We start from the raw sequence: 16,026 nt of genomic DNA on the forward strand, positions 1-16,026 counted from the left end.
AATCTTTCTCACTGCGGAAGAAACAGAAAAAAAAAAACCACTCACCCCGAAAATGACAGGCAATACACAAGATTGCTTTCTTATTCTGAAGGCATATATTGATGGGCATGTATTATGACGGGTCACTAGCAGCTGGACCACCTGGTACAATAATTGATAAACTGGACGCGATAATTCAGAGACGATATTCAACAGTTAAGAATAAGGCTCCATACATCTGAGATTCCGAGCCAAACAAAGTTTTGTGTTTAGGAACTTACGACGTTGCCATAAAATCCTGAAACCAGTAAGCACGGGGCGTACAGCAAAACAAAGCGCATCGCTTTCCAGATTATAGACATATACTTTGGTACAGGAAACGAAGCCAACTGAAGTAAACAGCAGAAAGGATCCAACAACCAAGAGAAGGATTTGAAAGGTTTATCTACACAATCACTAGTAGTAAGAAAAACTCGAAACCTGTAGTTCTAGGACCAAAACACTCGAAAAACAAGTTATGTCTGAAAAGACGGTATTTTGGTCCAACAAACATATTTACCAAGTTCAATTAAAATGCCGAAATTGATCATTTATAGCAGGCAATGAAAGACGAGAATCCAAGCAAACATTGAGATATCACATACATACAAGTACGAAGACAGACCTAGTAATCGAAAGGCCAACCAGAATAGTCCCTCTCGTGATTCTCGCCAGGAGTAGTTGTGCTTGTAGCTGGGTTGCTCCGGTTTGTTTCAACATAACCTCGGTTACTACTGGTATTTGATGAGCGAAAGGGCCACAAGAACGAGAATGGGTTCCTCCTTCCCGGGTTCTGATCACTACTATCCCTCCCTCTTGAGTTACCACCACCACTAGTGCTTCTAATTCCGGTACCTGGGTTACTACCACGGGTAGATGGGACAGGGCCCATTTCTTGACGACAAACAGGGCACGAGTTGTGTTCGGTCAACCAAGGGACAATGCAATCATGGTGGTAAATATGGTTGCAAGGCATCTGCCTTGCTTCAGAGCCGAGCTCAAACCGATCTTGACACACGGGGCAGTGTGAATCTGTCTGAAGACGAGCCCGCGTGATCTTGATCGTGGGCATTCCGTCAATTGCAGCGCGAGGGGCCGGTGGTGGACCCTGCCTTTCCACCATAAGCTGCTCTATCAACTCTTGCAGGCCAGGTCCAACAAAGAAATCGCCATTGTTCCCCCGAATTCCTGGATGGTTTCCATTGAAAAACATCTCAAACCCGGCATTTCTAGGCATCCTACCCGGAACTTGCCCTTGAAAAATCAACCAAGGACTCCGATCATCCATACCATACCTTCTCCTTTGTCCCATAGATGCATCCAAAGCTTCGATTAACCCAACCCTATGCTCCGGGTTGCTACTAAGCATCAATGAGTCTAAAGCTTCCATTATTCCAAACACTTGGTCAGGACCATCTCTATGCCCATAAGAGCCATACCCACCACTAACACCACCACCACCACCGCCACCGCCACCGCCACCTCCACCTCCACCTCCACCTCCGCGTAACTCTTGTAACTCCTGAATAAACCCTCCGTCGCAAATAGGGCATACAGTGCCTCGACTTCGAGCACGAATGGGTTGCCTACATTGGTAACACCAATGTGTATTCCCACCATTAGAAGACATCATTTTCCTCTTTAACCTTTTCCTTTCAATAATTACAAAACCTCCACACCACGATTATCGAAATCAATTTACACCAACACAGCCTTAATCTCAAAATGATTTGGGGTCGGATAATCCAAATCAACTTAATTCATTCTGCATCCATAAATTACAGTTTCAGTTTCAATAGCAGTAGCACAGCATAACAAAAAAATATCTGCCAAATTGATCAAGTTCCATTAATCAGGGATTGAATTCGGGTTTTCCATTACAATCATACAATATACAATCAAATTTGATGAAATTCCCAATTGAGAAATGTTAATTATTAGATGACAGCATCAATCCTTAAATCTATTCTACAGGTCATTTATCATGCAAAAAAATCCAGCCAACTTGAATTCACTGAACAACTGTAAGATCTAAAATTGGGGAAAACCCGAAAAACACTAATCAAAATCCAGATTTCAATTCAATGACAAAAAAATTACATCTTCTAGCATGCAGCAAATAGCAACACCCACACAACACAAAACCCACATCAAACAACATCCCAAAATAACCAAAAACAACAACAGGGCCTTATCCTAAAATGATTTAGGGTTCGCTGACATGAATCATCCTTTAGAACCGCAATTGTGCACATCAAAATGCCAACAACCCAAAAAAAAAAACAGATGATAAAAAACATAAGGATTCAAACTTTATAAGAACTAAAACAAAATCAACCAACCCTTCAATCAAATTATTAACAATTACAGGATTAAACAAACCCAGATGCTAAAAACACATAAAAGATTCAAACTTTATATGAACTACAATAAAATCAATCAACATTTAATCAAATTATCAACAATTTCAGGAATTCAAAAAACCCAGATGCTTAAAACACAAAGATTCAAACTTTATAAGAACAATAAAATCAACCAAATTATTACCAATTACAGGAATTCAAAAAAAAAAAAATACCCAGATGCCATAAACACAAAGATTCAAACTTTATAAGAACAACAATAAAATCAATCAAATTATTATCAATAACAGGAATTCGATGCTAAAATCACATAAAGATTCAAACTTTATATAATCTACAATAAAATGAATCAACCCTTGAATCAATTGTAAACAATTTCAGCAAAAACATAAAGATTCAAACTTTATATGAATTACAATAAAATCAATCAACCCTTTGATAAAATTAACAAAATAAAAAGTATCCAGATGAGAGATTATACCAATTTTAATAGAAAACCATGGAAACTGAACTAAAGGGTGGAGATATAGTGAGAGTTTGTTTGTGTTAGAGAGATAAGAGAATAAAATAAAAACATGAAAAAAATGATAAGAGCTAGAGAGAGGAGAGAAGCCTAGAAAATGAAGAATATTTGATAAGAAGCATATTGTTTTGTAATTTAGATTTCACAAATCACATTTTAGACGTACACTATCCGTTTAAAGTTATAGTCGGGTTAAATATATGTACCTCTATCACTTTTATAATAAGACAAACAACTAGTGGGATGGTGGAGTTGTCTTATTATGGGAGTTAGGACATATTTGACCCGTATACATCTTTAGACGGATATATCCGTTTACAATGAGACTAATGGTTTAGTTTTAAACTTTTAGTTTCACAAATTCTCGTTTCTCATTTGTGACGGATCATATCCATCGCAACCTTGTGCCGGATCAAATAAAATCCATGTGAATAGATAAGATAAAATGAGAGTGCCTAAGAGTAATATTCTGTTTTATTTTATCTACCTACATAAATAGTACTTGACCCGTTGCAAATTTGTAACCGGATATTATCTGTGTCATAAGGAAGACGAGATTTATTGAAATGAGTAAAATATGTACTTAAAAAAAGAAAAAAAAAAAAAAAACTTATTTTTCATTTGATAAAATTGATGATAATGGGGAGGAATTTGCATATGAGAGTGAGAGGTGTGACAGATAAACAGCGTGTGTATTGTGATTTGTGCACAACATTTGTACTTATCAAGCATGTGGACTTTCATGGGTCGTGGCTTGCTTTGCGAGTCGTCGGCTTGTCGTCTTGTTTGAGTCGGGTCAATTCATATTTTGTAGTACGGATTACAGAGTAGCTTTTTGCCTTTGACTAGATCTGATAAACGGGTTAATTGGGTTAGGAATCAGGATGTGTTGATTTATTGTCGTGTTCGTAAAAATGAGGCTCATGTCAAATCTATTATTATGCTTAGATCCTTAGTTCGGGTGTCGATCAGGTACACAGCGGGTCATGGACCGTCCGAGTCAGTATCCCCGGTTCTAGCTTTATGCGGAATATAAATTAACAAAACAAAGAGAAAAAAAGTAAACATAGATTATTAATAATTAATTATCCATCATTTTTATTAAGAAACCGTCTCACTCCGAGTAGAGCAAACGATACGAGTAGATAAATACACATTTGCTCGGAGTCAAATAGATTCATATAATTTGAGGTTTAATCGTGCTTCAGTCATTCAATTCGAGCTTCTAGAGTGGAGCCGAATTCTTAACATAATCGTTCAAGTCGAGCTTCTAGACATGCTCGTTAGACACATTATATGAAAAACACGAAAAAATGAGAAAATATATCGATCAAGTTGGTCTAACACTCTCACATACTACAGACCGTACCTCCACGATAAAACACAACTAAAACAAAATCTCAGTGATGAACAGAATGTCAAGAAACCATCTCAACGGTCCCAAGATCGGTTTTATACACAGAACGCCCCAAACTACAAAAGACTAAGATTCCGATATAGAGCTGCCCAACCAGGTTGAACAACCAGGAATTTCCGAGTCAGCTTAGATCTTGTTGAAGGCGACAATGTCACACAGCTCTGAATGTGCTCATTGGCGGGTTCAACTGTCAAGTAATCTTCAATGAGATTGTCGACCGAGACAAGGTCATCGACAATGGTCATCATGATTTGCAACTTTTTTTTTTTTTTTTTTTTTTTTTTTTTTTTGACAATCGGGTTAACGAGATCTACATTCTGATAGCACGCTTAGCTAACCTATGAGCGGCTTTATTACAAATTCTAGGAACATAAGCAAAAGAAATACAGTGGAAGTTTGTCGCTAGATCGCTTATATCGTCAATAGTATTCCGGGTCCAATGTTTGAGCTGAGATAACCGTAAGACTTGAGCAAGAACACAGAGACAATCGGAAAAATGTTAATATGAAGGATGTTGCGAGAGAGTGCCCACTTTAAAGCTTCCCTAATTGCCAAAGCTTCCGCTTGTTCAGCATTTTCAGCGCCTCCTTTGATACATAATTCAGAAACAACATCATTATCAAAAGTGATACATCCACCAAACCCAGCAGCAAACTTCTTAGACCACGCCGCATCCACATAAATATCATACCGAGAGCAGCTCACAGAACTCTGAATCAAAGGAAATGGCACTCCATCCCTAAGTTTAATCAAGTCCTCCTCCTCGGGTGTTTGGTAAGGAATGGCCCCCGGTTTCCTATCTTCAACAGAAAGGGCTAAGTTAAGGGAATCTTGATATAATAAGATAGCACCAATAGGGGAGCACTCGGTGTTGTCAAAGATCTTTCTGCACCTTACCACCCAAATAGTCCAAATGGTACACAAAAAGGATAGACAAGCCTCTTGTTTATTATTAGCTTTAAAGAGGATAAAGAGCCAATTGCAAACCCAAGTTCGGAGACTCAAACTATCCCCGATTGTGCCCTAATCCCCGGAGACTTCCACCCAAACTCGTTAGCAAAAGAACAGTCTCGAAATAGGTGGTCGGGAGATTCGTTTCTTGTGAATCACAAAGCACGCAAGAGAATGGGCCATCAAAACCCCTCCTTAAGAATCCTTCCCCAGTGGGCAACGATTCCGTGAGCAGTTTCCACATAAGAATGATCCAGCTTTTTGGCCCTGGTAGGTTCCATAGGATTTTCTGAAAAACACTCATACACTCAACAGGAACTCTTGAACGGTCTTTCGGGGTAGCTGAAGTATTCCAGGAATTTTGTAGAGCAATGTGATATCCAATCTTAACTGAGTAATTCCCAGACGACGAAGCCGACCAATAGAAATTGTCGCTGCCTTCAGAGCATCGGATTGGAATAGCAAGAATGTCATTCACTGAGGTTTCATCAAAAGACATAGACACGAGTCTATGGTCCCATCTGTTACTGTTACAAATAAGATCTTTGATTCTCAAATTGCATAAGTTGGGAGAATCAATTAGAAGCTTTACACATCGTGGTTTTGGCTCCGTTCCATGAACCCATTTAGTATTCCAAACCCCAAGATTAGAAAGTGGAGAGATGTTCCACGCTAAAAGAGGTTTGATGAGTTGAAGGCCCCAAACAATACCTTTCCATCCCCATGAAGAATTACTCATGCCATCCTTAAAAAGCAGGTCACCATCTCGCCACTTTAAGCCATATTTAGCACCAATAGACTTACTGAGAATGGAATCTGGGTGAGTGATCATTCGCCATCCAATCTTTGCTAGAAGTGCTTGGTTGAACTCCTTCATGCGTCTAATACCCAGGCCACCATTCCCTTTGGGTTGGCTTAGGAAAAGCCTGCTACACCAGCTAATAGAAGGTGATTTCTTATGACCCGCCCACCAAAAATGTGACAAAATAGCATCTAATCTTTTTGTCACACTTACCGGTATTTTAAATACCGATAGAAAGTAAACAGAGAGGGAGGACAAGACAGAAGAAATCAACGCCAGTCTACCAGCCGACGATAGAAGAATGCAATTCCATGAAGATAAGCGCTTTTACTTTTGTTACCACCCGAGAGTCCCACATCAGTAGGAATACCCAAGTAAAAGCCCAAATTAGTGCCACCTGATATGTTGAAGGTCTTCAAACATTTTCGAGCAAAAGATAGACTAGAGCACGAACTTAACATCATAGAGGACTTATTATCATTAATAACTTGCCCAGAAGCATGACAATAGTCCTTAATAACTCTGTCCAGGCTTACGCAGCTCGTAGAATTACCTTCAATAAAAAACATTGAATCATCCGCAAAGAGCATATGGGAGATAGGGATACTATTTCTGCTCACCTTAATTCCTTGTATAAGACCCTCCTTCTCCATACGTAGAATGTTTAAAGAGAGAATTTCGGTACACAGAACAAATATATACGGGGAGAGAGGATCACCCTGCCGAAGGCCGCAACTCGGATGGATACGTCTTGAAGGAACTCCATTTACCAGTATTTCATAAGACACCGTCGTGATACACTTCATAATCAGCTGAATGAAGTTAGGAGGGAATCTCATCAGGATCAGCGTACCTCTGATAAAGTTCCAGTCCAACCGATCATAAGCTTTGCTCATGTCAGCTTTAAAGGCCATCCTACCCATTCTTCCATTCTTAGATGAAGAAATTTTTTGGAGTATTTCATTTGTAATTAATATATTATCACCAATATTCCTCCCAGGAACAAAAGCATTTTGAAAGTCACCCACTAATTTTCCCATGAACTTCTTCAAACGATTAGTGATACATCTAGTAATGACTTTCATTATAACGTTGCATAGACTAATCGGTCGGAAGTTATCAACCGTTTCAGGGGTACCAGATTTAGGGATGAGAACTAAGAAAGTCTTATTCAGGTATTCTGGTGAACAATTACCATTAAGGATAGCCAAGACAGTCCCAATGACATCATGCTTAATAAAGTGCCAACACTTATGGAAGAAAATAGCAGGAATACCGTCAGGTCCCGGAGATTTTAACGGGCCAAGTTGAAACACAGCCGTACGAACCTCCTTAGGAGTGAAACGAATGCCAAGTGCATCTCTATCATCAGGAGAAAGGAACCCTTTATCAATACTGAACAAATTTTTCACAGTAGGGAGGTACTCTTCAAAAGTGATTTGATTCGCTCCTTCCTTGAAGAGTCTAGAGTAGAATTGGACAAATAATCCCTTAATGTCCTCAGTGTCAAAATTCCACTCCCCATTATCCATTTTAATCCCAGCAATGTAATTCCTACCTGCCCTTCCCTTAACCCAATTAAAGAAGTACTTGGAACATGTATCTCCCTCAGTGTTCCATTTAATCTTGGCCCTCTGTTTCCAATATTTAGCCGAGACCTTAGCATACTCCACTTGACTAGCATAAGCAGTAGTGAAAGTTCGAGTCACTCCCCTTGTCTCAATTTCATGCAGCCCTTTTACCAAAGTGTCATCAAAATCACTCCATTTCTTGTTCCACTCTTTCCTCTTGGAAATAGACCAAAGACGCATACAATTCCGAGCTCTAGATAACTTACGTATCATTCGTACGGTAACCGAGCCTGAGACTGGGTCAGGCCATTCATTATGTACCAAGCGAATACATTCCTCATAATCCAGGTTCCAAGCCTCCATTCGATAAGGTCGTCTACCATTACTAATAATCAAATCTGTTTGAAAGATAATAGGCGCATGATCTGAAACTTGAATAGGAAGATGAGTAATACCAGAGTTCGGAAAATAATCATACCAATCCCATGATCCATAACCTTTATCAAGTCGTTCCAACACTACACTATTATCATCCCTCTTGTTACACCAAGTAAATTTTGGCCCCTTAAACGGAATATCCATCAGAAAATGCTCAGCCTTCCATTTATTAAAAAAGGTAGCTCCCGGAATCCTGCCCTTACTACCCCCCCATTTATCTTCCTGATAATCAACCTGGTTAAAGTCACCAATAAGAAGGAAGGGGGTATCAAATGAGCGAATCCATTGACTAAGCTCATTCCAAACAGCTGCTCGTTTATGGGTGATCGGTTCACCATAGATAAGACATAAGTACCAGAAACGACCTTTGCATTGCATGACCTTGATAATAATGAAGTTTTGACATGCTATAATACACTCAAAATGGGCATCAGGTCTAAAGCCAAACCAGAGGCCTCCTTTAGTTTCATGAGCATCCACACCGAAACTCCTAGAAAACCCAAAAGCACGAAACATAGGATCAACTAAGTCAACTTTACATTTTGTTTCAGATAAGAACAAAAAATCAAAATAAGTACTCGAAAGAAGCGCCCTAGTCTTTACAATTGTAGGGGCAAGGGGGTTATTTAAACCCCTAACATTCCAACAAAGTCCTTTCATGAAGAGAAAACCACCACAGCAAGACCAACCAACTCCACACCATGCTCAAGTCGACACAGTCCAACGATTCACCCCAAAAAGAATCCAACCCAAAGAGGCTCACCAAAGGTGGTCGAAAGAAAGCAATAACCATCCACAAGTCTCGGACAAAACCGTCCAAAAGGAAACGAAAGATGGCCCTCCCGAGTCCTTTACCAAATCCGATCAAAAACACACTACCACTACAAAATAAACACGGGAAACTGACGGAAATAATCCGTCAATAAGGCGCTTTTCCCGTCAGAAACACGGGTTCCTGACGGTTTTTCCGTCAGGAATTGACGTCACTACGATTCGTCACGAAAAACGGGTTCCTGACGGTTTTTCCGTCAGGATTTTTCATTTCTGACGGATTAGTGACGGCTTTTCCGTCAAAGGCCTAATCTAGGATGGGCCAAAAAGTCAACAGAATGTTGACTTTCCTGACGGAATTTCCGTCAAAATAGTAAACATTTATGACGGAATTTCCGTCAGAAAAGTCAACTTTCTGACGGAAATTCCGTCAGAAAAATTGACTTTTTTTTAAAAAAAAAAAATTAAAAAAAAAATGTTTTCCTCCTGCTGAATCAGGTTATGAGGCTGCCAACACATGTCATTCTAATATATACTTCGTATACACTAGTAAATCAGCTTAGTATTCAAGTATTCAACCATGTAACAGTCTCTTATCATGATTTATGACATACAATACTTCATATAAACTGCCTTAAGAATAATAAGCTAATGTTGTTGATAGTAGCTTGAATACTATTTTGGCTGAAGTTTGGAGTTCTTTGCCTAAGGTATATCAGAGATCTTCTCAATCAGTAGCTTCAATGCTTACACCACAGTAGCTTGAATGCTTACACCAAAGCAGCCAAAACGAAAGATGACCATTTGTACCAAAGTTCTCCCTAAGATAATCTGCAATACACCGAATTTAGAAAAGAACATTAGAGACAAATACGCAATTTCGAGTTTTTTCAGCCTCTATGTAGATGGATTAATATTTAATTGTTTCCATTTCAATGGGGATATGTAATATGGAATAAAGGAAAGCAGCTCATTAAACTCTCGAGTGTCTTACACAGTAAGAAGTAGAGTGTCTAGTAAGAAGTAGAGTGTATGTTCATATATAAGCCATTAGGACTGGAAGTAGCTATACAAGTTCCTATACGACTATAAATTTACAATGGGATATCACATACCACAACAAATTAGAAATTTTTTAACATTACAAGCTAACTTACCAATTGTTTATGCTAAGATTGAACTCCTGTTAAGTTTGCACAAGACTGGCTAGCTTCAGTTGGAGAGTTAAAGCTCAAATGGTCTGCAGTGCTTTGTTCTGTCCACTGAAAAATGAAAAATCTCACTCAAGAATCCATTTGTAGATAAAGCTAGCAGATGGAAGATGACAATTAACAAAATCAAAAGTACATAGTACTGAATCCAATTTAAAAATCCGACCTAAGAATGTCATCAAAGAAACTGAGCTTAGATACTGAAAAACATACTAAATTTAATAGACACTTAGACATTGAAAAACATGCTAAATTTAAGGAGTAAAGACACTTAGACATTGAAAACCATGCTAAATTTAATAGTTGTAATAACACATATACAATACGGACAATAAAGGCACACAAATAGATCAACCTCAACTAAATCCATGCCACCAATTTACAAATTAGACAAACATTGATTTACAGTTTTCCTTAAAAAGAAGCTCTCACTCAAACTTAACATAAGGAGTTTTACACACTTGCAGATTAAACAATAAACCTCCGCGAATGATGGTAAATTACAAAATCTACATCTGATTTCTACATCCAAAGACACTCATTTACTTTCGCCTTGCTCATTTAAAAGTGGGCATTTAAGGATGAACTGATATGATCCTATTCCACAACCTAGCTCATAATCCTCCAACTTGTAAGCGAAAGTTGAAACATTAAAATGTAGGGGACAAATATATGGTCTTTAGTCTTCCAAGTGAGCACAAAAGGAAGCAATATCAAAATCTTCATAGCAATAAGGGCATGGTATATCTGGCTAAACCTCATCTTCCACCTCGAAATCATCCATATTCAATCGATCTAAAACATACTCATTTCACGAAATATTAATAAACCAAATCACATATGTCATTTCTTAACACTTTTCACAAAAATCTAATCTTTTTAAATCTTTTGAGATATAGAAATAACAACATACCCTATAAAATGAACAAATAAAACATACCCATTTCAGCAAATAAGCAATAAACTAAATCCCAGATATGATACCATTATCTAAATTGAAAACAAAAATCTAACAACCTCGTAAGACTACCACAATTTCAGTTTAAAGAAAGAGGGGGAACCTGATAATTGAAAAATATGGATTTTTTCTTCACTTTACACATACAAGGATCTTCAAACATAAATAAGAGAAGTTGTAAGAAACTAGCATGAACCTCATCAAGAGGGAAGGAACCAGATGATTCATCAATCAACCTCATGTGGGAGAAGATGGGGTATAAGATAGCAATAAAATAGGATATTAAATTATTCTTCCATCAAATACATGAATTTTGAAGAGTAAATTGAATAAGGAAGAAAAAGAGATTAGAAAACATACCTAATCAAAACAAAACAAACAAAATGAAGAAAAGACAAGCAAGGTGGTGGTGCAGCGGCGACACAGCAGCAGGACGGCGGCGGCAGACGGTAGCAGACCGGAGGTCGTAGAGGGAGGCAGAAGAAGGAGAAAAAGGAGTTAGGGTTTATTGATTTGGGAAATGAGTAAATGACTGAGGGAGAAGGAGCCGGGTTTAATTTTAGGTTATGTTACGATATCTGACGGAACTTCCGTCTCAACTTTTGACTCTTTAACTTTTCTGACAGAATTTCCGTCAGAAACTCTTATTTCACATGGACTTTTTTTCTACTTTACCAAGATTGTCCTATTTGACGGATATTCCGTCAGAAAAGTTGACTTTTTTGACGGATATTCCGTCAGAAATCCTTTCCGTCAGAAGTCCGTCAATTTTCCTTATTAATTGACGGGGTTTTTTTTCCGTCAGAATTGCCCGTCACTTTACCGACATTTTTTAGTAGTGTACACCACCAGCACACACAAGAGAGAACCAAATAGAACCGTAGCAAACACAGGCACTTAAAGGCATCAACCACTAGATTACAACCTTCCCATCAGACGAAAGAACACCAAAGATGCAACCGCCAAGACAAGGCCGAGCACACAGACCCCTTACCATAGACAGGCCAGAACAAGGAGAAAAGGCTTGATTCGGAACCCCACAACAGACACCCAATTTCACCTAACAACACCTCCCAGGACCACCGCCGTACATTCAACAAGGCCGATCAAAGACACAACAAAGACTAACCACTAGTGACACAAAAAAAGGCCGATAGGTGGGGGAAAAGGGGGGAACACCATATCAGACCCGAACATCACCGCAAAGAACAACAGCAACCTAAAACTGTAGAACATCAGACGAGCCGAGCCCATCGACTCACACCAACGAACACTTAAAAGACCGGCCATACCAGGGGTGGGGGGAATGGGGGGATCACCCCTGGTTGAACATACAATTTTCGGTGACAGGACAAGGGTACGGAGGGACGGGAATCCGACATAAAACAGACCAAACTTACGGTCCAGAACACCACCTTATAAGACAAAAAAGGAAAGACAAAAAACCACCACAAACAATCCTTGAACACAGCAGTCCATGGAGGGCCGAAACCAACGGAACCAGCAAGACGCGTAACACACAAAACACTCACACCAACCCTGCCCGATGCCGCTCGCACCAAACACTATCACAGGGAACGAATTCCATTCACCAAATACTGCAATCGATCCAAGAATGTCGTTTAATTCCTAATCGCCTTCAGCATCAGGTGGACCTCCAGAAAGATTAGACCAAAATTAATAAAAGTGCGTGTTTGCTGATGATCACGTCAAACAAACCCTGAACGAGCCATCAAGCCCGGCGGTGACAGCGACAACAACAAACAAACAGGTCGAGGGTGCGCTTATCAGTCCGAGGAAGGAAAAGGCAGACCGACGGGCTGATTGAAGAAGAAGAACAGGGTTGATGCCAAAAGCTGAAGGTGGTGGTGCATCTAAGAAAGAGCATGAGCCACAAAATCGACAAACAAGGTGAGACAAGGATGAATCGCACTTCGCGCACCAAGGTGAACAACTGACAGGTAATGGAGGAAACGAGGGTAGGGGAATCAATCCGCCGGAGATGAGCAAAGAAGCCGCCTCATCTCCGGCGGACGACTGGCGGCTGAGGAGCACGAATGTGGAGTGGTGGTTGGATGTGGTGGATCAGATTAGGTTTAGAATTGGGGGTTTTGATTTGGGGGAAAAAGTAATTTCTCTCTCCCTCTCTAAATTCATTGGGTTTGCCTCATCTTAATTTGAAGCAATTGATTTGCAACTTCTTGATGCCAAAACCGACGGGAACCAATTTAGCTGCATATCTTACTGCAAGAATGTATGTCGTCCGAATCTCTAATGACAGTATAAGCATGACAGTAGCCAGGTAATCATACCTGACATAGCGACTAGCAGAACACTTCACTAAATAACAAATGCTCGACCAATGACGGGCTAAAAGAGCAGCTCCGAAAAACAAACCTCTTTTTCCTCAGCAGGAGCAGATGAAGCAGAAATCGGTTGGCTTGTAAACCTCACTCCAGCAGCTTGACCAGGGAAAGTGCACCAAGACAAAGCCATAGAGATATAGAACACCCTTAGAAGGATGCAAAAGAACGACAACATAACTATCTCAGCCTTAAAAAAAAAAAAAAAAAAAAACAGGGGAATTGGTTTAAAGCAAAATGGTGCTATGTTACTCAGACTCAAGCTTCAAGTGTCGGACAAGACAAGGTGTGAGATTGTTAGATACGGTTATTTTCCGCCAAGTTTTCAGCTTTTTGATTTAAAATGATGAAGTGTGTAAAATATCTTGTCGTGTAAGACTTTTCAAGTGTTTGACACGCAACCAAAGTGAAGTGTCGGAGTAACATAGAAATAGTGTCCAACACTCCAACATAACCGTTACCTTACTAGAACATCAGAACATAGTAACTATATCTTAATGAAAATATATACTGCGTAATTATAAGAGCACAGACAGAACTAAGGCCATGTTGTTTTGGACTGAAACTGGCTGAACTGAATTGATTTGAACTGAACTTATAAGCAATACAAAATTGAACTGGACTGAACTGAGCTTATCTGAACTCAACTGAATCGACCTGGAATCAACTCCAAAAGAACAGGGCCTAATTCCAAGTAGCGCCAATGTTGGAAATTACGAGATATTATTTCCCAGCCGTTTGGAAGCACCAATTCACAGACTATTCAAGAGACAATCAAAGTATAGAGCCAAAACCAAACTATGAATGCAACAATCACAAACCTTGCAGAGACACAGTCTCGTACCATTTGCTTGCATTAGGAAAAGTATCAGCAGGTTTTTCAACGACGGCACCATAGACCTTGACGCCATCCTTGGTAAGTGCATCCCTACATACATGCACAACAAAATTTAATTACATTTAATCGAAGTCTATTAGTCGTATGCTACTCCCTTTCATTCATCCAGACCAAAGGTAACATGGGCCCACTTTTTGTGAGGGAAAAGTTACAAGGTTCTTGTCCACATGGATTGTTTGTTAAGGTGTAGGAGATTACTCTCCATTGGAGATTTGGAGGCCCAACTTCCTGGAAAAATAAGTAATTAAAAAAAATAAAAAAATAATTTAAATTATTAATTGTAATATTTATTGTCATGTGGGCTCTTACAAGTTATAATGAATTGTAGTTTACCTTAAAGAATAATGTGGCTTGAATGCTATATTGTTTAGAAAATTAATATGGCATTGCAAGCTACAAGGTCTTGTAGCTTGTTGTTGGAGTTGTTCTAATAACTAGGTGAGGTCACAAAGGCCTTTTTAACATGAGAATTTAATATATTGTATACTCCTTTGATCACAAACTCTCGTGTAACAACTATGTAAGGTTGTCTTATACAATCATTTATGCGAAATGAATATTTTATAATCACTTTTTAAGAGTTCCCTTTCTGTTGACCCATCATAGTGATCCGTTGTACACAACATTAGTGTAACACCGCTTTGTAGGAGACTCATTGTTCATTGTAGTCTGTATTTTGTAGATAGCTGATTGAGAGTGAAATGTTTTGCTTTTACCTAAACATCAAATCTTAGCTCGACTACTGTCCCCTGTTATAAATGACACAATTCAAACTCGTAACATATTGTCATTTTGATATTAAACCTTTTACTAAATGCCGAGACATTAAAGCATAGGAGTGCAATATAAAATCATGGATGTTTTGTATGAAAATTCTTTACCAAAAGAAGTAGGTAGGGATCCCATTCATTCTTTCTATATCAAGTATAGAAGAACTTTTATAAGCATGCATGACCTTTATTTTCTTTGTCTATTTTCTCAATAAAGTAATTTTTGTCTTATATTCATCTCATGAAGGAGACAAGAATACCTTTAGGAATGACTAGCTTGATGGTCACATATCCATATCTTAATAGGGTATATATCATGAAAATAACATCATTAATTAATTGTCATGTGTTTTTTTTAAAGCATCGATCGCGTTTATATCTCGACTTTTAGATTACAATATTACTTCTCATGTTCATATAAAATCGTCTCATATGCAAAACCAACACGATAATATATATTTCCCATTTGATTATACATGTAACAAGTTTATTTTAAAACGGAGTAGGAGATATCATGAAATAACGGAGTAGGAGATATTCACTTTTAGGTTACAGTATAATACGTTCTTATAAAATTATTTTCATATAGAAATTCCAATGAATGAGTTCGCAATAATATCCAACCAAATAAACACGAGAAATATTAATACGAAATCATATTTTTCCAATCTCAAGTAAGCATATACTAGGTACATATCTTTCCTAACATGTGCATGTTCGGATAGTTAGCATGAGCCTAGTACACACGTTAGAAAAACCGTTTTGAGAGAAATCTCAATCCAAGCAAATCGGACTCAATGTCATAAGTTACTAACCAAAAGACTGCCAGTACAACTTAAACTTCATATAAATCTCACAAACTAGCAGACGTCAATTATCTTAATTGGAAAAGTCATGAGCGGTGATACTCATGACCTAAGTTCAAACTCCGTCAGCATTGTTGCTACAAAAAAAAATTATAAATTTCACAAA

At 38.6% G+C, this 16,026-nt stretch overlaps 1 protein-coding gene and 1 long non-coding RNA gene across 2 annotated transcripts; both read right to left on the reverse strand.

Moving 5' to 3' along the window:
* Positions 1–374: 374 nt before the first annotated feature.
* On the reverse strand, positions 375–3,041 carry LOC141646643 (putative E3 ubiquitin-protein ligase RHC1A). Its single transcript, XM_074454532.1, has 2 exons — positions 2,863–3,041; positions 375–1,783 (listed from the first exon to the last, which is right to left on the reverse strand). The coding sequence occupies exon 2, from the start codon at positions 1,649–1,651 to the stop codon at positions 644–646; it is 1,008 nt and encodes a 335-aa protein (XP_074310633.1). The 5' UTR covers positions 1,652–1,783; positions 2,863–3,041; the 3' UTR covers positions 375–643.
* Positions 3,042–9,358: 6,317 nt separating this feature from the next.
* LOC141646632 (uncharacterized) lies at positions 9,359–13,414 on the reverse strand. Its single transcript, XR_012545586.1, has 3 exons — positions 11,384–13,414; positions 10,012–10,116; positions 9,359–9,685 (listed from the first exon to the last, which is right to left on the reverse strand). It is a non-coding gene; the product is annotated as an uncharacterized LOC141646632 (long non-coding RNA).
* Between the last annotated feature and the right edge of the window lie 2,612 nt (positions 13,415–16,026).

Source organism: Silene latifolia, chromosome 3 (assembly GCF_048544455.1).
Source record: "Silene latifolia isolate original U9 population chromosome 3, ASM4854445v1, whole genome shotgun sequence".
NCBI classification, from domain to species: domain Eukaryota; kingdom Viridiplantae; phylum Streptophyta; class Magnoliopsida; order Caryophyllales; family Caryophyllaceae; genus Silene; species Silene latifolia.